We start from the raw sequence: 23,452 nt of genomic DNA on the forward strand, positions 1-23,452 counted from the left end.
GGCCGGGGCACGAGGGTCTGCTCGCAGGCAGAAGGTTGTGTTCCAGGTGGGGAATAAACCACAGTGAGCAGCACCTCATCTGTGTGACATTGAAATCAGTAAGGGATGTTTTTAGAAGACTTGTCTCAATACCCATACAGACACACACACACACACACACACACACACACACACACACAACACAGAGTAACTCCGAATTGAAAAAAGACGAGTTTTTGTCTCCCTCACATCCCTCTGTTTAAAGGACATTCGTCTCTCATCTCCTTTTCTGCCACTCACCTCGCCAAAGCTCTCTGACATTTTCTGTTCTCTCTGAGATAGCACCGAGTAAACATTCAGCCTCGTGCTCTTTCTTTCTCTCTTTCTCTTTCCCCCTCTCTCTTCGTTCATTTTTCCCATAAGTCTCTATCAGTTCGATTTGTTTGATTCCTTTCAAAAATCAAAGTTTGCATCAGATACTCTTTCCATCCCTGTCGCTGTTCCAGATCTAATCTCCTTTTCTCCTTTTCTCCTTTTCCTTATCCCTTATATTTTATCTTTGTCCCCTCTCCTCTTTGTCCCACTCTCCCTCGTTCTGTCTCTATCCTTCTCTCTGTGTCTCTTTCCCCATCTCTGAGCCTTTCTCCTTCCCTCTGTCTTTGTCCCTCTCTGTCTCTCTCCCTTTCGCCATCCCTCTCTCTTTGTCTGTCTGTCTGTCTCCTCTTTCTTTCTGTCTCCTGTGTCTCTCTCCGCTCTGCTTATGTCCTTCTCTGTCTCTTTCCTCTCTGCATCTCTCTCCCTCTTTCTGTTTTATCTCTTTCTGTTTCTCTCTCTGTCTCTTTCTGTATTTTTAGCTTTTGCTCTTTCTTTCTTTCTTTCTTTCTTTCTTTCTTTCTTTCTTTCTTTCTTTCTTGCTTTTATTTTTCTTGCCTTTTCCCTCACCATTTCTGTCTCTCTTCTCTTCTCTTCTCTTCTCTTCTTTAATCATTTCTCTTCATCTTTGTATCTTGCATATTTTTCTTTAAGTTGTCCTTGCATTCTATTTTAATCTAATCTCTCTCACCCTCTCTCTCTCTCTCTTTCTCTCTCTCTCTCTCTATATATATATATATATACTATATATACAGTACTCTCTTTCACTCTGCACCTCTCTCATCCATCTTCAGTTTTGTCCATCAGTGTCTCTCATTTCAGTCAGCCCTTGTTCCTTGTTCCTTGTACGAGAAGATAAAGAGATAAAGCAAAAGGGAGAGAGTTGAAGACAGAGTGGAGGAAGAGAGGGGGGTGTCTCAGTAATCATCTCTCCATCTGTTGCTCTCTTACTAATGGTTGTAAAATGAGCAGCATTGCTTTCATCTTTTTTGGCTCCTTTTTTCCTTCTCCTCTCCGTTCCTGCTTTCTTCTCCCCATTCCTTCTGTCCCCACGCTGCGTCCTGTCCCACTCAGCAACACCGGCATCTCTGAGTGTTGTGGAGACACTTCCATTAACTATCAGCAGTTATTGGTCAAACTAGAAACCACACACACACACACACACACGTACGAATGGCAATAATAATTACACAGTTTGGGGTTGATTCATTGACACAGAGACTTTCTGGTATGTGATTTTATTTATTTGTTTGTTTATTTTGGAAGGAGTCTCTGCTTTTAGTTCTTTGGGTTTCTTTTGCACAGTGGAGTTTCTGCTTCTTGGTAACAATCTGCGAATTTTTTTCACTAGAGCAACTGGTTATAGCTGCTATAATGAGTGATAACAGGAAGCTGTCTTTCTATATTTTATTCAACACCATTATCGCTAGCAAGATGCTAAAACATCACAGGGCACGAGGGTATCCAAAATAACATTTCGTTTCATCTTTCTTTCTTTTGTGTTTTTCTCTTTTTTATTTCTGGTTTGGTTTTTACCTTTTTCTATCTTTTTATAATATTCTCTTTCTTTTTTCATTTTTTTTTCCCTTACTAGTTTTTTCAATAATTAAAAAAAAATTTTTTTACTTGCTTGGTTACTTTTAATCTTTCTTTTTCTACTCTTTTCTTTCTTTTTTTTTATAATTTTTTCTTGCTTGCTTTTTTCTTTCATGCTTTTTTACTGGTTTGCTTTCGTTCTTTCTTTAGTGTCAGAACATTTTTACTCCTGTGTCTTAAATAATAAACAGAATAGTATTATATAAAGCAGGAGGTTAATAAGGAGGAGTAAACATAAGTAAAACAGTCCTTTTTTGGCTGCTTGCTCACAGCAGCTAGAAAAGATAAATTTCCCCTAGTCGCATACAGGAGTGTGTGTGTGTGTGTGTGTGTGTGTGTGTGTGTGTGTGTGTGTGTGTGTGCACGTGCACGTACTGGTGATGAGCACAGCACTGGTAGAAAGTCTACCTTTATTCCCTTTAAGCTCATTTGTGTTGGGGCTTTATAAGAGGATGTGGCTGATTAATTCCTCTCTTTCTTCCTCTCTATTTCTTCATCCCTCTCTCCCTCTTCTGCTTCTCTATAGACTTGATTCTGTTCCCTTCCTCTCTACATTTTCATCCTTATTCTCTCATTCTGCATCAGGCATTCTTCCTAACTACGTTTGAATCCAAACACACACACACACACACACACACACACACACACACTCACTCTCATTCTCCCAGTGCACCCCCACACTATAAGGGGCCATTGACGATTGCGCTTTTTTTCTCCATCACAGACGAGTTCAGGACGAGTGTCATCCCCACGTTTGTCCTCCTCGCTCATTACTCACTCATTCCTTTCTGTTTCTCGAAGGTCTTCAGTCACACTCTTTCATAACGAACATGGCGGAGTCGCCGCACCAGACAGCGTTGCTAATCTGCTATAAGTGTTTCGTCTCGAGTCACTCGTGTGATTGTGGGATTCGAGCACCAGACGTTGGCATGTTAAACTTCCTACATGAAGTGCTGTTCAGCTTATTCTCTCCTTTAGCCTTTCAGACCTTTTCTCAGGAAAGAAAACTGGAGTTATGAAAGTTCTTTATGTTATTTGTCATGATTTGTTTCAGCCTGTGCTCTCGACTAGTATAAAACAACAGTTCACACCAAATCCTCACATTCACGCTAGCAAGCAATAGAGCAAACATTTCATTTTTCAAGCTTGACACAGAAACACAGTTTTAGCAACTACGCAGTGGCATTACTTTGGAATTTAGTTATTATTATTTTTTGCTTTTAATTCCATGCGAATTGGAATCATCAGAAGCGACAAATTAGTTTGTTTCGAATGCCTTAGCTGTTTCATTGTGCTTATAGTAAGTGGATGTAGCTAGAGTTAGCATACATTGCAGCTAGTTTAAGGGTAACAACGATTACAAAACAAGCAAATAACCACGCTCAAAAATAGACGAGTGTGTTATGCAACAAGATGTTTTTTTTTTCTCCCCTTCTTTTTTTACACAAGGCATCACCTGACAGGATCCTGGAGTCTTTTTCTTCTCTTAAAAATCTGCCTGACATCCTGAAATGGTGACCATTACTATAACATTAACATCCCTACATTTGCTTTCAAAAAGGGAATTCTATTACTGTAATATTAGAGCCATAAATGTCTGGAAGTCAGATGTCCCAAATCTTTAGTTTGTTTAGCGTAATTTATGTTGAACTGAATCTCACCTGTAGAATTTTCTTGTATAACGACTACTGTTTTTACGCCACGACCCCTAAATTTGCTTGCTAGTTCAAACGTGAGGTAATGTTTAGTCCCTGGCGAAGTGATGTTATTTTGCGGCTTGTTATCGTTCCGTTCTCGAAGTTTTGAGAAGATCTTGCCTTTTTTGTTTCTCTGCTGTTCTTCACAGATTCGGGTATGAGCAGCCCTCTAAACGAAGCCGCTTTCGACTACGAAAGTTAGTTTTTTCTGCGTTGCTGCTTTTTGCATTATTCCCGCTTAAACACACAAGAAATGCACTAATTGTTTTCCATAACATGCCTTTGGTTGCTGTTTCTGTCCTTCACTGGGCTGATCGGTTGCCTGTTGTTAATCCACGTTAAGATCCTGACGTCACTGCTTGTGTGGAGACGAGGGATTTTGTACCTCAACTCTTAACTACAAACCTCTTAATCCCCCCACTTCACTTCACTCCCAGACACACACCTTTTCTTTTTTTACAGAATTTTTTTTTATTAAAACACTAAAATTGTGTCTTTAGCTTTTTTATCTGCAAATGAATGTCTCTGGGTGAAAAAACTCATCTTGAACAAAAAAAAAATCAGGAAATCAAGCCGTTTGTGCCGATTATCAAAACCTGAATTGTGGAAATGTGTATTTAGTGGAGGAGTGTTGTTTGTGTTGCCTTCGCTTACCGCATCTCAATTGCATGGGATTAAAGGAGAGAGAGATCAAGAGAGAGAGAGAGAGAGAGAGAGAGATGAGGTAAAAACGAGGGGGTTAAAACATGTCCATGAATAAGACAACCTCTGTCCGTCTTATATTCAATATCCTTAAGATAAATACCCATAGTCCTCAGCTCTGGGAAGAGAAGCACTGAAAGCCGGTATCTGCTAAATCCCAGTAAAGGAGAGATGGAAAGATATATTAAGCAAAAAGAGGTAAATATGGGAGGGGGAAAAAAGGAGGATAAAAATAGAATATATATATATTTTTTTTTATATTGGTATTATTATGATGATGATTATTATTATAATCATTATTATTATCATCATCATAATTATTACTACTATTATCATAATTATCATAATCAGCAAAATTTCTATTATTATCATCACAAACATAATTTTTTTGTTACTATTTTTATCGTTATCATTATTACTTTTATCATCATCATCAACGTTATATCACTGTTATCATCATGATTATTATTACTATATTCTTCATCATTATTACTATCATCATCATTAGCATTTTAATTACTATTATCATCATCAATATCATTATTACAATCATCATCACCATTATTATTATCATCATAGTAATAATCATTATTATAGTTATTATTATTGAGGTGTCTGAGAAGGATGCATTGGGTTATTTTCAGATTCCCACTCTTCCCATTTGAAATCTGGCAACCATAAGACAGGTTTATCAGTTTGTTTGCGTAGTTCTCATTTCTCCAATCCGCCGTCTGCATCTTTTTTTTTTCACGTTTTTACGAGAGTAAACACGTGACGGTGCTTGGACCCCGTCTCAGCCCGGGGACCGTGTGGCATTTAGAGCTCAGCACTATGAAGTGCATGGGAAATTGAGGCCGGCTAATGTGATTATGTCGATTATACATGCTTAATTAAATCACAGGAAATTTCAAGGTGGAAAAAAATAGAGATGTCAACCTTCAGCCAACTATTGACCTCGTTCTCTCTCTCGCAGCAAAAACCATAAAAAGATGACTAAACCATGGCCTTAAATGTTGATCTTAATGATAAAGTGGCATAAATAGCCTAATAGACGAAGATCCTCCTCCTTCTTCTCGTTTCCTTTTTACACGGGCAGCGTTGTGCTGGTAAAGGGATTAACTCCCAGCATGCTCAGCTGGCATTGGCCTCTCTTCGGCTCAAGGCTGGAAATATCACGCTGTATTTGTGTTAAATCGGTGTAAGAGTGCGTTGTTCATAACATATCCGCACTAATGATTGCTTGAGCTCTTGGTTTAGGGGGTTCTGGTGGGCGGGTGGTTGGTTTGGGGTGAAAACTGTGGCTTGCTTAGCTTTGGCTGAAGTGAAACATGCAATGTCTGAAACTGTCTCAGCCCGGGCCAGGGCTTCTGCATAGAATTTTGAGTGTAGTCTGATTACTGAAAAAACGCTGACCATTGGGTTTAGATTCACACCATTTGGCGGGCGCCCTTATCCAGGACAACTTTTACAACTGCGCAGTCATAGGATTACAATCCAATCCACGACCTTCTGATCAGAAGTCCAACATTTTCACCACTTCCCTACATGTTTCTTTTACCAGAGCTTATATACCCATCAAGGCGTACACCACATCGCTGTTGCAATCTTCAATCTGATTGGTCGGAAGGTTCGTATTTTATTGCAACAGCTCCGACGGTGGATTCGCCTGCAAGGTTTATGTTAATATTATATTTGAATCCATTTTCATTTATGATGCACAACTTAATCCACTTAAACGGATTTAAAGTATGGATTGATATGGTTATATATCTGTTTCCTGTGAGAAGAGGTTGAACATTCAGTCTTCAGTGTCAGCACTTTGTAACACTAAAGCGCCACTTTACATTATTTTTCTTCATGGGAAAGTCTTCGACAGAATTTCAAATTTTCTTCTTTATACAGTAGCTTCTACTGTCTAAATAAACAAACAAACAAAAAAAATAATAATGGATAACGAATAACAATAAATGAGTCATAAATTGAAAATTTGATCTCACAGCACTTCTATTCCACAGGAGGACTGTTTTCATTGTTATTTCATTAATATTCAAACATTTCTACTATGTGGTTATGATTTCATTGTTATGATTTTATGGTGATAAACTTTCCATTAATTTTTCCCAAATTTTAGACGCTAAAGTAGCAGTTTGACCGTAAAAAGAAAAGCCAATAAAAAGCTTTCAACTGTGGAACAGTAACAACAAAACGAAACAAAAAAAAGGCAAAAAAATGCTCGTTTCGGAGCCACTCAGACTTGCGTATTTATTTGTTTACTTATTGAATAATTCTTTTTATATGGTGAATGACTTCAGCCAAATCATCCGTTTGAGAATACACCTCCGCCTGTCCCTCTTGTGGAAAAAACATCGGAAAAACGCTTGATTCGGTGATGCGCGTTTGATTACGTTCATTAAATATTAGTGGATTGGGAGACGCTCTTTGCAGCGTGGGGAAATATTTCTCGGAGCCAATTTCAGATTTGTTTCAAACCATTGATTTTCTAAATCAGTTTGAGAAGAGAGGGGGTTATTTGTCAACAGGAAAGACTGAGCCACCCAGGGAGGGGGACGTAACGCTCTGCTGTAGGTATCAGCCGTGCTGAGAGGAAAGTCGTGCTCTGGAGTTTTGTTTTGTCTGTTTTTTTTTTTTTTCCCTTTTCCATTTTATTATCATAAAGCCCGCTAAAAATAGATTTCATCCCTATGCTGCTTTTGCGAAGCTATTAAAAGCCATTTTCCCCCATAGCATTGAAGAGTAATTGGTCTGTGGTTTCTCCGTCACCTCAGCAATTGCTCATAGGTCCTCTCTTTTATTTCCTTAGGATTGAGGCACTAGGGTGTGTGTGTGTGTGTGTGTGTGTGTGTGTGTGTGTGTGTGTGTGTGAGCACCGGAATAAAAAAAAGGAAAAAATGCAGCGCTCTGGCCTGGTCAGACAGCAGCACCTAACACTTGCTGCCATTTTCTGTGTCTGGACTGACTTTCCGAATGTCTCATACACACTGAACACACACTGAAAGCCTAATCTCATGTACTTGTACTGACTGAGATGTTCTTACTGTGTGACTTTATCTCCTGGTGCTGATGTAGGAATGATGAACCATCCCCCCATCCCCATCACAGACCTGGCCGAACACACCGAGCTGCTTAAAGCCAACGACAACCTGAAACTCTCGCAGGAATACGAGGTGAGCCCCGAATATATTCTATCACTAAGTCCTGGTGCGTGAATCTCACTCGGTTTCACCATCGCACCAAAGATATAGATGGCAAATGTCATCGTTCACTCGTCATCTGGTAAATCAAGTTGAGTTGCATTCTGGGAGGTTAAGTCTAGCATTGGCAGCATTATTAGCTTCTATACTGTATTTCTCATCAGTATGATTTTCAGCATTGCTGGTAAAAAAAAAAAACGTTCTTTCGGCTTCTCCCATTAGGGGGCGCCACAGCGGATCATCCGCATGTTTGATTCGGCACATGTTTTTACGCTGGATGCCCTTCCTAACGCAACCCTCCCTATTTATCCAGGTTTGGGACCGGCACTAAGGCTTGTGCAACCCTAATGGCTGGGGTTGGTTCACAGGCCATCCTAACCACTAGACCACCAGGGGATGTGTCCTGGTAAATAAAAGAATAGAATAATATGTCCTGTTGCGAGATCATTTACGTTTATGTCATTTGGCAGACGCTCTTATCCAGAGTGCGGCTTTCCATTGCGGCTTTTTCATTGTGGCTTTTTTTGTATGCAAAGATACAAGGTGCTAAAGAACCAAGAACATCTTGCACCTAATATGAAATTGCACATGGTAAATGTGGCAGCTTGGCAATACCGGGGTTTAAACCCCCGATCTTCCGATCAGTAACCCAGAGCCGTAACCAATGAGCTGCCACCTCCTCAGTAATAATCCCAGCCCAGCGACATCGCTCATACTCAGCTGTTAATTTAACACCTACAGTGTTCAGTTAATGCAAACAGGGACTTGATTGAAAACTGTGATTCGCTTCACTCCTGTAATTTAACACTGGGGATTTTAATGTGGGTTTTTTATGAATCGTGTGAGACGTTCCTTCCCCCTCTCCATCCACTGAACGTACAGTACTGCATTACACCAACAGACCTCCCTGTCCTCCGTCTTGTTTACGAGTTCACGGCAGAGAGAACGCGTGTGCCATAAAGAGGATAGTCTTACTCAGTGGGGCTCAACGGTTCGAACATGAACGTCGGATTTTTTTACGACCTCGTCGTGAAGTAGAGGCATCAAACAAATCCTTTTTTTTTTTTCATTATGAAGAAATCAATGTGGTGTGATCGGATAACGTCGGCTGCACAGGTTCTTAAAATGACGTTTTAGTGCCACGAAAAAAAGATTCTAAATCGAAGATTTTGAGAACAAAGTTGTGGCAATACGAGAAATATTTTGAGAATATAGTCGAAATTACGAGAACGAAGTCAAAACAGTCGGAGAATAACGTCGAACCTTTCGAGAATAAAGTTGAAATATTTTGAGAATAAAGTCAGAATTAAGAGAATTAAGCCGTATCAGTATAAGAATAAAGTCTTTTTAAAAATAAAGTCAAATAATTTTGAGAATAAAGTCGAAATTACGAGAATAAAGCTGAAATATTTTAGGAATGAAATTGTAGCATTACGAGTATAAAGTCAAAATATTACGAGAATTAAGTCGGAATTACGAGAATTAAGACGTATCAGTATGAGAATAAAGTCTTTTTAAGAATAAAGTCAAAATTACGAGAATAAAGTTTTAATATTTTAAGAAAAAATTTGAGTATTATGAGAAAAAGTTAAATATTTTGAAAATAAAGTCGTAGCAATATGAGATTTAAGTGGTAATATTTTGAGAAATTACCGAATTGCGAGAAACGTCTGTTTTTCTATAACATCTTTCTATAACGCATATTACATCTGCGTGCTATTCGAGAGGAGATGTTGTTTCTCAGGAGACTTTGAGAATGATGATCAAAGAAATCAACCATGAAGGAGTTGAACACCGGCGCTCGACGTTTCCGTCTATTCTCGTATTGCTATGAGTTTACTCCCGTAATCTTAGATTTTTTCCTTTTTTATCAGCGTCGAAGGTTCGAGTAACGCAGTAAATGGGACAAATAATTTCATAAAATGAAAAAGTTGTCCTCTGAGGAGGAGAAAAACCAGATCACAGTCCAGCGAAAGAAGAGGAGTCGCTTGTATGGACTCTCTATCTCTCTCGGTCTCCCTCCAGAAAAATAAATGACCGAATTAAACGGAGAAGTGTAATTTTAATTTTGTTATTTACTTGATGAATGGCTGCTCGTCGGGGCGCCTTAGTGTGCCAAGCGGAGCTCTCTGGTTCCTGAGTGATTGGTTTTTAGTCGCAAGCTGTGAAGGAGAAAGATGAGAGTGTATGTGTGTAAGTGTGTGTGAAGGAGAGAGAGAAAGAGGGAAGGGAGGGAGGTTATTCTTTGAAGCTCGTAAGGTAGGTGTGGGGGATCCCATTCCAGGAGAGCCAGTTGTTCAAACTGTGTATTCCTGTTCAAACGCCTGATTACATTTGATTGATATTGTTACTCTGACTCGAGGACGTTGGAGAAGCAGCACAGTCGATTCATAGAATTGAATCTTTGCGAGCCGTTGTGTAGCAAGTTGGGAATTTTTTCATCTTATATAAGAGTATATAAAAAATAATAATTTATATTCTAGATTATTGCCTCATTGGTATATCTGAACAGGATGTTAGCTCTGGTATGTTCTGCTCAAGGTCCAATGTTGTAACTTACTTTGGCCAAATTGTGGCTATCACATTTATCCCAATAGGTATCAGAAACCCCATATGTTTAAATCCCAACAGTGCCATTGTGGCAAAAGGGTAAATCTGATCATGCTTGTCTGGGTGGGAGGGATGATTATTCTGCTGTCAGTCAAAGCATCAACAACATAATGAATGTCTGCATGGTAGCTGGTAGTTATCATTACTAAATAGTGGCTGAGAAACATCAAAATGGAGGAGAATTGGGTATTAAGGGCAAACCCAATTGCCATTAAAGTGGTGTGTCTATCTGGAGTGTAACAATACACTTGATGCCCCTGAGGTGGGATATGGGTAAGGCTGGCACAGGTTTCATGGTATGGGTAGGTTTAAGGGGTTCAGGTTAGCAGTGTCATTTTAGATGTAATTAATGCAAATGCAGATCCCACTGTTTTATAATGAAAAATGTTTTTCTTTGCTAAGGTTTGCATATATAGGTGGTGTGTTATGTGTGATTTCCTAAAATTAAATTCTATACCTGAAAAAATGAACATCCCAATATATCGTCTTGCTTACGGTATCGCAAAATATCGTATCGCAACCCCCGTATCGTGATGCGTATTCTATCGCCAGATTCTTGCCGATACATATCCCCAACAGTAAACCATTGAGTGATAGTAATGTCTGGCGATGTTCCCTTTTCATTTATCTGCTGCCTGATGATGCAGAATGGGGTACAACTTGTAGACAGAACCACCGCTAAACTATTCATTTGATGAAAATGCCTCAGGAATAAACGAGCTTGGGCTCACATTGCGTTCAGCCGTTTGAGCCAGTGCATCAAAACATTCAGCACGACCACACTAATTACACTAATGGCATATTTAACCGAATCCAGCTTGGATATGAAACACGTCTACGATGAGCGGGATCGATTGCATCCTGCATAGTCACTCTGTATTGATGTGTCCCGGCCAGCAGGGGGTGTGTGAACGGTGAGTGTTATTGGTCCAAGTGAGAACAGACTCCTGTAATCACCACAGGGGAAACTGTTCTATCAAACCCCTTATTGGGCCTTATTTTGCCTCTAGTTTCATTTTGCATGACCACAGCTGTAAAGGAAAACATCCTTCAAGGCCCAATGCTGGGTAGCAGAGAGAGTGAGAGAGAGAGAGAGAGAGAGAAAGAGAGAGAGAGAGAGAATATCTTTGGCAGAGTGCAGGCTGGGAAAAACATAATGGAATAGTAAATTACCCCAACAGGGGATAGAATATTTATGCAGAAATTCTTATATAGGGAATGTGATGGCATTTATCTTGCAAGCGTCAAGGCAGTGAGACCCCAAACACACACACACACACACACACACACACACACCTCCTCTTCCACCCTCATTCATTTCCTCCTCGGAGCGAAGTACAGAATCCTTTATCAATATTTCCAGTGCTATTATTCACTGTCGCGGAAGTGATCTGTTTTAAAGAACCTGGCCAGATGCTTTACAATGAGTAAGACCAAAGCAGGCTAGCGTTTAATTAAAGCACCACTTGGAATGTTTTTCTCAGGTGTTCTCACCATATATCTCTGTCTCGTGCTGTAGGGTTTGCTCTTTACACTAATGGTACTGAAAGCATAGCATAACCTTAAGTGGTTCCTCTTCTTCTCTTCCTCCAGTCCATCGATCCAGGACAGCAGTTCACCTGGGAGCACTCCAACCTGGAGGTCAACAAGCCCAAGAACCGATACGCCAACGTCATCGCTTACGACCACTCCCGCGTCATTCTGGGTCCAGTTGAAGGTCAGGTTCTATTCATCGGCACACAAATTTACACAGACTATACAGGAACCTTAGGAACTGCCAAATCCAATGAACATCTAATCAAGTCCTGTGACCTACTCAGCAAGACACTATATGGACAGAAGTTTGTGGGCACTTCGCAATACTTTCATCCATATTGACGTTCCATAATTGTGACATACAGTCATTAATTTCTTTAAGAAATTATACACGCTCATTTTAGGAAAGACTTATAGTGCAGTGCAGTGAAGGTGCCAGATTTACCTTTTGGGAGCAGATCTGGTACCTTCACTGCATGTTCTATAGGAAAGATATATAGCATGAAGTGAAGGTGCCAGATTTGCATATCGGGGGGGCAAATTTGGCACTTAAACTGCATGCTATATATCTATCAGATTTACCTTTAGGGGAAATCTGGTACCTTCACTGCATGTTCTATAGGAAAAAGATATAGCATGCAGTGAAGGTGCCAGATTTGCCTTTAAGGTGGGGCAAATCTGGCAGATGTAGGAATTTGAAACGTTTGTTCAGTGCGCTACATCGCATCGTTATAGAATTTAACTGCACGACTTTACAGAATAACAATTTGTTTCTGTTATAAAAAAGCTTCCTTGCTTCCAAACTCATTTCAATACATGCCTCAGACTGTTTACTTTTGCCTCTTGCCAGATTTTGTTCTTCTTCTTTTTTTTTTTCTTTCTCATCAGCATTTCTCATTTTCATGTTACCTCGATTTTTTTTGTTCCGTCTCGTTTGAAACCGCACTTCCCCCGACAGCCCTATTAAAGCCGAGCCTTAACGTGGCGTAACGGAATCAACCCGAAGACAGTGCGAGTAAATACGTAAATTACTCGAGTTTGAAATTTCTATTTTACAGCGCAGTGATTTTTGCCATTAGTCGCAGCAGTGGAACAATTCATGCACACACTCGTCTTTTGTTCACCGAGCTATGACTAAAGCCGCATGCGTCGTCGACATTTCGGCAGACAGGGCAGACGTGTTTTAACGCCACGCTCTTTCTCCCCGTTTGCTCTTTTTTTTCTTCCCAGTTTATTGTCATGGAGTGCGAGAGAGACGAACGCAGTCGAGAATTTCATTGCACTTTGTTTAAGCATGAAAACAGCAATTTGGCAACTTGGCCCCCGTGTTTGCTGGCGCCGAGTGTATAATTAACTTGGCTGTGTCTTATGTTGCTCTCATATTATTCTACAGAGTTTCGAATTGGAAGACGACCCGGAAAACAGTCTGCACTGAGCGATCGGTTATTAAATTATATTTGTGTTTATTTATTTATTTTATTTGTAATTTTTTTACTGTGGGGCAGAATCTAATCCCAGCAGTTATGCCTGATTTAAGCACCAGCAGTGTCATTAAGGGCAAAATCTACAACCCAAAAAAGGTTCCTCAAGGACAGGGGGGTTCAATTACAAATTTTTCAATCTATTGCTTCAAATTCCTTTGAAATCATCTACTTTCAAGCAGCTAACGTGACTGAACGCCGACAGATTTAACGCTTTAGTGACTTTTGATTAGCGCTGCGGGCGGCTGGGATCATTTGGTTTGAATTTGATGTAGAAGAAGAATACATTATTCTCCATCATTAACTCTGAATTTCAATTAAAATGTTTTGTTTGTTTTTATCATCACTTTATATTCCTGAAGCACGTCACGGTGCCGTTTAAGCTTTTCAGAATGATAAGGGGGAAATATTATGCTTATATGTATGGAGTTGGATGAACTCCGAAAGAGAATCTGAAGCCGAAGCTGCCCTGGTTCTTTTTCCTCTTTCTTTCTTTCTTTCTTTCTTTCTTTCTTTCTTTCTTTCTTTCTTTCTTTCTTTCTTTCTTTCTTTCTTTTCTTTCTTTCTTTCTTTCTTTCTTTTCTTGCTTGCTTTCTTTTCTTGCTTTCTTTTCTGATTTATTTTGTTTCTTTCTTTTCTTACTTTCTTGCTTGCGTCCCTTTTTTCTCTTTCTTATTGAATTTTTCCTGCTTTCAATTTTTTATTCTTTGCTTAGTTCTTTCTTTTTTCCTGATGTATTTTGTTTGTTTTCTCTCTTTCTTTCTTTCTTTCTTTCTTTCTTTCTTTCTTTCTTTCTTTCTTTTCTTGCTCTCTTTCTTGCTCTTTCTTGCTTGCTTCTTTTCTTTCTTGCCTTCTTTCTTTCCTTTCTTATTACATTTTTTCCTGCGTTCAAATTTCTTTCTTTCTTTCTTTCTTTCTTTCTTTCTACCTTTTTTCTGCTTCAAAATTGTTTTTACATTCTTTCTTGCTTAGTTCTTTCTTTTCTTATTTTTTTTTCTTCCTTTCCTTCTCTTTTTTCTTTCTTGCTTTCTTGCTTTTAAATGCTGTACATTGATCCGGGGTTTATTTGGCCATAAGATGAGCTGATGTTATTAGAATGTAATGATGAACAGGTGATCAGGTTTAGAACACACAAAGAGAACTTACAGAACTGCTACAAATATGGCTGTGGTCTTTGGGGAAGTGTAACTGAACCTAATTGAACAGATAAACTACTCTAATCACCTCGAGTGCACAAGTAAGTTTTATGTGTATTCATCAGTGTAATAGCAGCCTTTTTTAGCACTGAAAACCTGTGGCGTTTTTATCGGCAATACTGCGTCCTGCCACTCATAATAAACACGAAACAGTTTCATTACAATACGTAGTGTTTTGCGTTCCCATGAATATGAATGCAGTGAGAAAAAACTCTAATATATCAGAGACGCATACGATTCTATACATCATAAGGCTACAAAGTTATATATATTTTTCTGTCCCGGATCAGTGTGTCATGCCTTTCATCCCGTAGCAAAGGACGGAAAGAAGCGAAGCCGCTTTGGGGGAAATTTACAGCTAGATGGAGGAGACAGGCTGCCGTGGCACAGAGCCTTGTCTAATTCCAGCTTGTAGCACCCTTTAAATCAGGCCCTAAATCACACCACTATATGCCACGGGCCACCAGAGAAGAGAGAGATAGAGTGAAAGAAAGAAAGATAGAGGGACCGAGAGACTCAGTCTTGATGCCTTGTCTGCATGGGAATTATTTTCCGTAATGGGTAACACAGGCTCAGCGTCATGTCAGTGCAGCACAAACCTCGGATTCTCGCCAGCTTCCCGGAATAACCCCAGTAACCACAGCTACTGTCTCAGTTGCAGCTCAGTTGTTTTGGCACATGCATCTAACCAGAGTGCCCGCCTGAATTCTTTCTTCCTACCCTTCATTCCCAGGCATCGCGGGCAGTGACTACATCAACGCTAACTACATTGATGGCTACAGGAAGCAGAACGCCTACATCGCCACGCAGGGCCCGCTGCCTGAGACGTTCGGAGATTTCTGGAGGATGGTGTGGGAGCAGAGAGCAGCTACCGTGGTCATGATGACTCGCTTAGAGGAGAAGTCACGGGTAAGATATATACATAGCATATAGGGCATATACTTACGAGCTGAGCACTACTGACATCATCAAATCCAGAAGTTCTTGCACCCTGGGACTTGCATTTAATACACACTATATATATAAATATATTTATGTGTGTTTGTGTGGGTGTGTGTGTGTGTGTGTGTATATATACTTGGAAACTCAAATCTGTTCCAGCATAACAATGCCCCTGGTCACAAAGCCAGCTTCAGGGAAGATATGCTTTACATGAGTTGGAGTGTCTGTGAAGATTCTCAGTCATCCACTTGTGATTATCTAAAAGTCATGTCAACTGGACTTTCACAATTTTTCCACAAATTCCACAATGGAGCTTACAAATTTGTGGAATCCTGCCAACTTCCCTGAAGATCTTGAGTGGCCTGCTACAGAGCTCTGACCTCAACCTTATTGAACACCTTTTGAATGAATGTGAACGCTAATTGCACCGCAGGCCTTTTCACCTCACCTTCATGTCTCATACCAAACTCCATTAGCACACTCCAAAATCTAGTGGAGGGTATTATAACAGTAAATGGAGACTAAATGTGGAATAAGAAGTTTAAAAACACACAAAACATATGCTCAGGTGTCCATAAACCTTTAATCATATCTTGTGTAGCAAAACCCAGGCAGATTTACTAATCAGGACAGATTCCAATGAATGCTATCAGCTTTATCCATTATAGAAATGTAATCATGCTATGGTCAAGTGTCTAAAAGCTTTACACCATATTGTGTATCTGTGAACCAAATTTAAGATCATTACCAACATAACTAGGGAATTATGTATTAATTTCAAACTTTTTCTTGTTATATTGACAGATCATTATATACGTATATATATATATATATATATATATATATATATATATATATATATATAGAGAGAGAGAGAGAGAGAGAGAGAGAGAGAGAGAGAGAGAGAGAGAAGGTATCAAATGTGTAAATATTTTTCTCTAACGATTATAAAATTATAAATTAATGATAAAATTACCATAAACCAAATATAAGATTATTACCAACATTTATATAAATATAAATATATATATATATATATATATATATATATATATATATATATATATATAGAGAGAGAGAGAGAGAGAGAGAGAGAGAGAGAGAGAGAGATTTTTTTCCAGGATATAAAAAAAATATATTGCACCAAAATTAATAATCATTTATCATTATAGGTATCAAATGTGTAATTTTTTTTCTCTCACCATTTGTAGCTCAAATCACCCAATTTTATTCATCCAATTTTTACTTTACCCATTTCGAGCAATAAATATTCAACATAGTGAAATAAGCATTGATTTATTTTTAGTTTTTCACAGAAAGAGGAGAGAAATTCAGGAAGGGAAAGCTCAGAGCTAAAGCTGTAAACCCGAATATTAAACAGGTTTCTTTCCTGCAGTGTGACATAATTTTGAGTGAAACTACATGCTCAGGTAGGAATAAAAAAACTATGGACACTAGTCATCAGTAAAGTCAGTTTTGGAGAACTGTTTGCTTCCTGTAGGAACACTAGCACCCACATTGGAGAAGGTTGTGATGATCATCTTTACCCTGCTGCTTGCTGCATCTTCACGACTGTAGCACAGTCTGACTTTTCTCCTTATCACTCTGTCCTCTACATCTGCCTCATTCAAACCAACCACCTTCATATCTTCTCTCCCTACATCCATAAGCCTTCTCTTTGACCTTCCTCTTTTCCTTCTTCTTGGCAGCTCCATACTCATCATTCTTCTACCAATATACCCCATGTCCGTCCCCTAAACATGACCAAACCTTTTCAATCATGCCTCTCTCACCTTGTCTCCAGAATATCCTACCCCTAATAATCTCATTTCTAATCCTGTCCATGTTCGTCGCTATTAATGAAAATCGCATCTTTAACTCTGGCACCAAATGTATTTTTCAGTCAGTTCCCATTGTGTACTATAATGTATATGGTTGAATTGATAATAAAGACTGCTTGTTTTAACGTGAGTCAGGGGATTGTGCATGTAACAAAGTCCATTAGTAGGAAGTTTAGCCCGCAGTGGCTGTATTCGTAGGAGTTCTGGGAATTCTCAGAGGTTGTGAACAATTGGCTGACCATAATGGCGTACATGGGTGTTTAAAAAACAAAAAAGACACAAAGAAACCACAAACCTCTTTCCCATATATAAATGATCACTAACACCAGCGCGCCCTTCTGCCCTGGATAAATGTTAAGTAGGCATCTCCTTAAGGAAAACTTCGAATAAAAGCGTCTATTTAGAGCCGTTTTTTGAGACAGCTTTCTTTTCGTACTGTAGTAACGTATCACGCATTTCTATAGCTGTAAAATATCGAGTCGCATCTCAGGAGGAGAGAGACTTCACGGATAATAGCAAAATTTGTTGACGTCTATCTCCTGTATGCCCATGATACTTTGTTTTTTTAGAGACAGCTGGTCAGAAAGTCTAGGCATTGAAGCGCAGCTCCATTATTGTTGTGTAGGATTTTTTTTTTTTTGCATGAGTACGTTCAATGACAAATGTCTAGCGAATAAAAAAAGACGTAGCGGCGCTTCTCATGGCGCACGGACGGACATAAACTGTGATGAAATGTCAGCTCTGACTGAGCGAACGACGAGAAGAAATGGGTGCAAAAGAGGAGAGAAAGATCATAGGCGACAATTATCTCTCACTTCCACCCGGCTAGCATGGACCATTTAGCAAATACAGGGGAAGGCAGTGGAAATGACAGTGAAAGAGAGTGAGAGAGAGAGAGAGAAATAGTGGTGGAAAGAGGAGAATCTCTCAGTGGGAGGTTTTTCTTTCACCAAATGCAACCATCCAGAATGGCAGCACCTTCGACACCTCATTTACTCAATCCCCAATCTCGCTTCATCACAGATAGCGTTAATTAGAGCCTGCTCGACATGGGCTAAAATGATTCCACAGGAGGTCTGGGACGCATCAGCCACAGGGGGATCTCTCAGCACAGGAGAAACTTTTCCAGAGTTGTTGGCCTTAATTTGATTGCTGTTTACATCGAGATAAACTATGTGGACAAAAGTATGTAGTCCCCATCTGCTGTTTCCTCCACTCTCCTGGGAAGATGTTCCACTAGATTTTGGAGCCTGCCTTGGAGATTTGTGTTTATCTCACTCCAGAGATTTTTCACTCCAACCCATGTATCTTCATGGAGCTGGCTTTGTGCACATAGTTATTGTCGTGCTGGATCATGCTTGGGTCTCCTATTTCAAGTCAAGGGAAAATGTTATGCTACCACGTTCACATCCTATACAATTGTGTCTCCAACTTTGTACTAACAGTTTGGGGAAGAACTATATAGCTGGAAAAGGCCTGTTGTTTCCTTAGCAGCCATTCGTTTTATTTCTTGTGAAACTAAAAAAAAACCCAAACTTCTGTTCCATGTGCCATGTCAAATTTGACTGGTACCAAGCACTCGCACTGGAGACTACAAAGTGTTTTATTCGCATTATACGAAAGCAATTTTCCAAAAGTGATACTTTTGTTCATTATAGAATGGCACGTGATGCAGTTTATCCGTTTACATTTACGCATACTGTCTTGAACTGAGTTTCCTGTTATTACTTATATTATATCAGCTACAAATAGTCCTTCTGTCAGCAGCCTGAAGCTTTGTCAAGTGTCTGAAACGTAAATGTCAATGCTGAGGATCGTGTGTGTGACTGAAGGTGGTTAGAAGTGAGGATGCAGAGGAATTGACTGATTCTGGCAGGTGCTTGTCATTCGGCTCATCCGTCAGTCTCTGATCAAGTTTGAGTCTTTTCAGCCTCTGTATGGGTACAGGAGGAACTTGATGTGTCGTATCTAAGCCTTATATCTATGTTTTTTAAAAGTAAGTTTGGATGAATAGTTTTCGGTCATGTGAGTAAGTTAAGGTCCAAGGAACTCTGGGTAAACTCTGTGGACTGGACTCTGTACTCTGTGACCCTGTTTCATATTCATAATCCTGTTGTCATTCATATTCATGGCTCTGTTATGTTTGCATATTCAGATCAAGTGCGATCAGTACTGGCCGAGTCGAGGGACGGAGACATACGGCATGACCCAGGTCACCCTGCTGGACACCATCGAGCTGGCCACCTTCTGCGTACGCACCTTCTCTTTACACAAGGTAGGACTCTGCACTAAACATGGAATAAGATATTTCCATTATAGGAAAAAATCCATGATGGAGTGGTGTGATTGGATACCATTCAGAAGCTGATTATTCTCCAGTATCAGCAACTGGAATCACACTTTATAGGGAAATGGTTGAAATGTTGGACTTCTGATCTTAAGGTTATGAGTTCAAATCCCAGCAACACTAAGCTGCCACTGTTGGACCCTTGAACAACCCTTGAATCTCTGTGTGTGTGTGTGTGTGTGTGTGTGTGTGTGTGTGTGTGTGTGTGTGTGTGTGTTTGGAGAGAGAAAAAGAGAGAGATAGAGAGAGCACAAGGTAAAAATACTGACATTCTGTAAAACTTTAAAACCTGTCAATCAGAATTGAGCAGAATTGAGAAAAATGGTTTGGTTGAGTGTGTGTGTGTGTGTGTGTGTGTGTGTGTGTGTGTGTGTGTGTGTGTATGGAGAGAGAGAGAGAGAGAGAGAGAGAAGGCAAGGCACAAGGTAAAAATACTGTAAATCAATTAATCATCCAGAACTCCTTCCTGATTGTCATAGAAATACTGTTCACATGTACAATCAGAGCTGCCGGTTTGATTATTTCCCACAATAATATAAACGTTAAGCTTTTCTCCAACACAAAGTGGACATGAACCAGTTTCTGAAGATGGACGTTTCGCAAAAATAAGTTTCTCTTAGCTCGTATAGCGCAGGCCAGAAGCTGCTTATTAACTATCTAAGCAACAAAAGCCTCGCCTTGCTGTCTCTCTTTCTCTTTTACTTATACACACTTGCTCAGTACTTTCCCTCAGGAGTCGGGCACACTGCTCTGCAGGACACTGCTCTGCAGGGGGCTCTGTCTGTAGATTAGGGAGAAATAAACAGGAAGGCTAGATGTGAAGAGGTGAGGCGTGCCTAAGGCCATTGTGCCATCCTTCTTTCTTTGTATGTCACACGCACACACACATATACACACACACACACACACACACACACAGACCTTTGTGCCGTGTCTCTGTTCTCAGAAACATGCTCGAGAGGTAATTGGCAGCATGCTACGTTGCAAACACTTAGCAGTGAAGTAGAGCGAGAGTGAAAGAGGGTGCACACTGTTTTACAGTCACAACAGAGCAGAATACAGATGCACAGTAAAGGGTTTCATACTGCAGATAAAAACTTTCAGGGGTTTATTTTGCTGTAGTGGAAAATAGGAATTTGGAGCAGCGATATGATTGGAAAACCGTAAATACTAGGGATGGTGGGATTCACAGATCTGCATCTGAATAACAGTTAATGATGTGATGCATCGATTTAAAAAAGTGTGCATCGGATAAAAGTTGGCGTTTGCATCATTGTTTTTTTTACATATTTTCATCGGTAAAAAAACGTATTTATATATAATTATTAGTAGATGTGCTATACTTTTATTATTAAATGTATAACCTCGCTAAACGGTTTCTCAAACGTCTTCTATCAGCACCACTGCTGCTACGTGAATATGACGAGACCCAGGTGCATCCTGGGAGTCGCATAGAATACAGATTAACATGGCAGAGGCAGAGCTGCATCTTCCTGGAGACACAACAGGAAAAGAACATCTGGTTTTATTACATTTTTTTTCTTTTTTTTTTTTTTTTTTAAAAAGGCCTGTTTGTGAAAGGGGCCATGTGTTTAGAAGAACGAAAATCAATCGGTACCATGTTGAATTGCGTAGCATCATATTTTTCCATTGCATTGTTGAATCAAATCAAAATCAGATCACACTGCATCGTAATATGGAGAAATCGTATCGCATCAGTAGCTGCTTCATATTTATCTTAAATGTATCGTATCATTGGCTATGCGTCGGGTTTGTAAATTGCATCAGCCTCAGTTATGAAGATGTGCATCCCCTTTTATATCTTCTTATTAAAGGTCACATGGTCCCAAATTAAATGAATTTGGTGTCAGTTTCTGCTTGTCCCAATGAGGAAAACTGTTTTTCTGTAAATAAAAAAAAAAATGTGTTTTTGTTTGCTGAGGTTATGATTATGGTTCGATTTTGAGGTGTAGCTTAGCATTAATTAGCTGCATCAAGGATTATGTCAGTGGAAGGTCCACACAAGGTGAATGCAAAGTTGTATGTACTTTTTAACGTAACCATCCAGCACTGCACTAGAGTGTCGAAAAAACTGGGGCAAGGTGGATTTAATTACGGCGATTATTTATTCATTTATTCAGTGGCGCTTCTGTCAGGGAGTAAAATGTAAAATAAGAAAGAAAGAAAGAAAGAAAGAAAGAAAGAAAGAAAGAAAGAAAGAAAGAAAGAAAGAAAGAAAGAAAGAAGGCTGCAGACCACTGAGGTCATTTTTACCTTTGTGTGTGTGTGTTGGTCAGCAGATTTTTGTCGACTTGATTAACACATGAGGAGAATGTGTTAGTGAATGTGCAGAGTGAAGTTACATTCTGTTCATACTTTCTTTTTTCTCACTCTTTCTACAGAATGGTTCTAGTGAAAAACGTGAGGTACGTCAGTTCCAGTTCACAGCATGGCCGGATCATGGCGTGCCCGAGTACCCGACACCCTTCCTGGCATTCCTGCGGAGGGTAAAGACCTGCAACCCACCTGATGCAGGGCCCATCATCGCCCACTGCAGGTCAGATACCTGTTTTATTTGATCATTTTTCTCTTTTTTTTCTTTCTGATTCACCTGCCAAATATCATTAGTAAAGGGAGGGTATTGGCTCGTATGTGTTTCCTCTGAGACTCTTCCTCTGAAACGCAGCCAACCACATTTTTCTTTTTACAAACTGCTGCTCATGCTGCATCACATGGCAATGTAACACAAATGTCTCTCTAATGCATTCATTACAGTACCACACAGATTTCCATGATTAGCTAATGTCATTGTGATCGACACTGCTCAGAGTAATGCTGCCCCCCTCCCCTACCCCCAGATCACATGGCCCCTCAGGAGTTGGAAATACATATAAAATCCAGTGCTTTACATGAACCTTGGTCAGGTTCTCAAAAAATTCCCTGAACTCAGTATTCTAAATTGATCTTCCTTAAATATCATGTATTCAATACACAAACTGACCAAATCAGTTTCTTCTCCTCCATCAGCCATTGTGGGATGAAAAGGGAGATAGGAAATACATTTGTTTTCAGTATGCGAGCTCTGACTAGCGCATTACCTTGGACGTGAAAATAAAGACGTTATTGTACACATGCTAAATGGTCCCGGATTGGCCTACTTGGAATCTGGTTAAAGCAATAGCTTCAAGCAGCATGTACTTTACACTACTGCTGACTTTGAAGGCCTCATGGCAGATTTTGATCGGCGACAAGTGATGTGACGGCTGAAAGCGAGAGAAACGCTAGGAATTGAAGAGAATAGATTTAATATGGAATAATTTTATACATATTCATGGTGTAAAAATTTAAACGTAAGTCAGTAATTTCAGGCTTGCTGACCCTTATGGCCTACCACATGTATATTACAAGAATTGGTTCGAATTATTTTTTTATTATTTTAGATGATCCCTAGTTGCTCTGTCAATGATGGAGGTGTGTTTTGCTTCTTGTTGAGTCCAACACCAAACTAATTAAGGCCGTTAATAGTAATCAATCAGGATCATTATATAAGGCATTTACTAGATGTCTGGCTTTCGAGACTGTAATATTTCACTGTAATAGGGCTTGACCTGCACACCTATATTAGGTTTTTTTTCCCCACGCTTAATATTCATCTGATATGAATCATTAATCATACTTTCTGATTGGTTTGCTGCTGATGGATGTCATGTCACTTGAAGGCAACCAAGCTGTATTTGGGCTGATGATAGTGTGGATCAGACAGGTTTTTTTTTTTTTGGCCATAATAAGGTTAGATTTTGGATTTAAAGCTCCTTTCTTTAAAACTCCACATTTAAAAAGGTAAAATAAATTTCTAATGCGTAGCAATGTAAGCTATTGTTTTATTATTAATATTATTATTGTTATTATTATTATTATTATTATTATTATTATTATTATTA

General features: G+C 39.5%; 1 protein-coding gene across 19 annotated transcripts in view; it reads left to right on the forward strand.

Moving 5' to 3' along the window:
- ptprsa (protein tyrosine phosphatase receptor type Sa) overlaps window positions 1–23,452 on the forward strand; it is a 191,319-nt gene that overhangs the window by 148,907 nt on the left and 18,960 nt on the right. For 14 of the 19 annotated variants that reach the window (XM_046856814.1, XM_046856815.1, XM_046856816.1 and 11 more), the window contains 5 exons: window positions 7,434–7,531; window positions 11,762–11,885; window positions 15,115–15,290; window positions 19,320–19,439; window positions 21,914–22,068. In XM_046856814.1, coding sequence (XP_046712770.1) covers window positions 7,434–7,531; window positions 11,762–11,885; window positions 15,115–15,290; window positions 19,320–19,439; window positions 21,914–22,068 — 673 coding nt within the window. Of the gene's footprint in view, window positions 1–3,793; window positions 3,842–7,433; window positions 7,532–11,761; window positions 11,886–15,114; window positions 15,291–19,319; window positions 19,440–21,913; window positions 22,069–23,452 lie in introns of all 19 variants that reach the window. The other 5 variants (XM_046856810.1, XM_046856812.1, XM_046856813.1 and 2 more) reach the window with 1 other exon arrangement.

The sequence above is a fragment of the Silurus meridionalis genome, chromosome 9 (genome assembly GCF_014805685.1).
Source record: "Silurus meridionalis isolate SWU-2019-XX chromosome 9, ASM1480568v1, whole genome shotgun sequence".
Lineage (NCBI taxonomy): Eukaryota > Metazoa > Chordata > Actinopteri > Siluriformes > Siluridae > Silurus > Silurus meridionalis.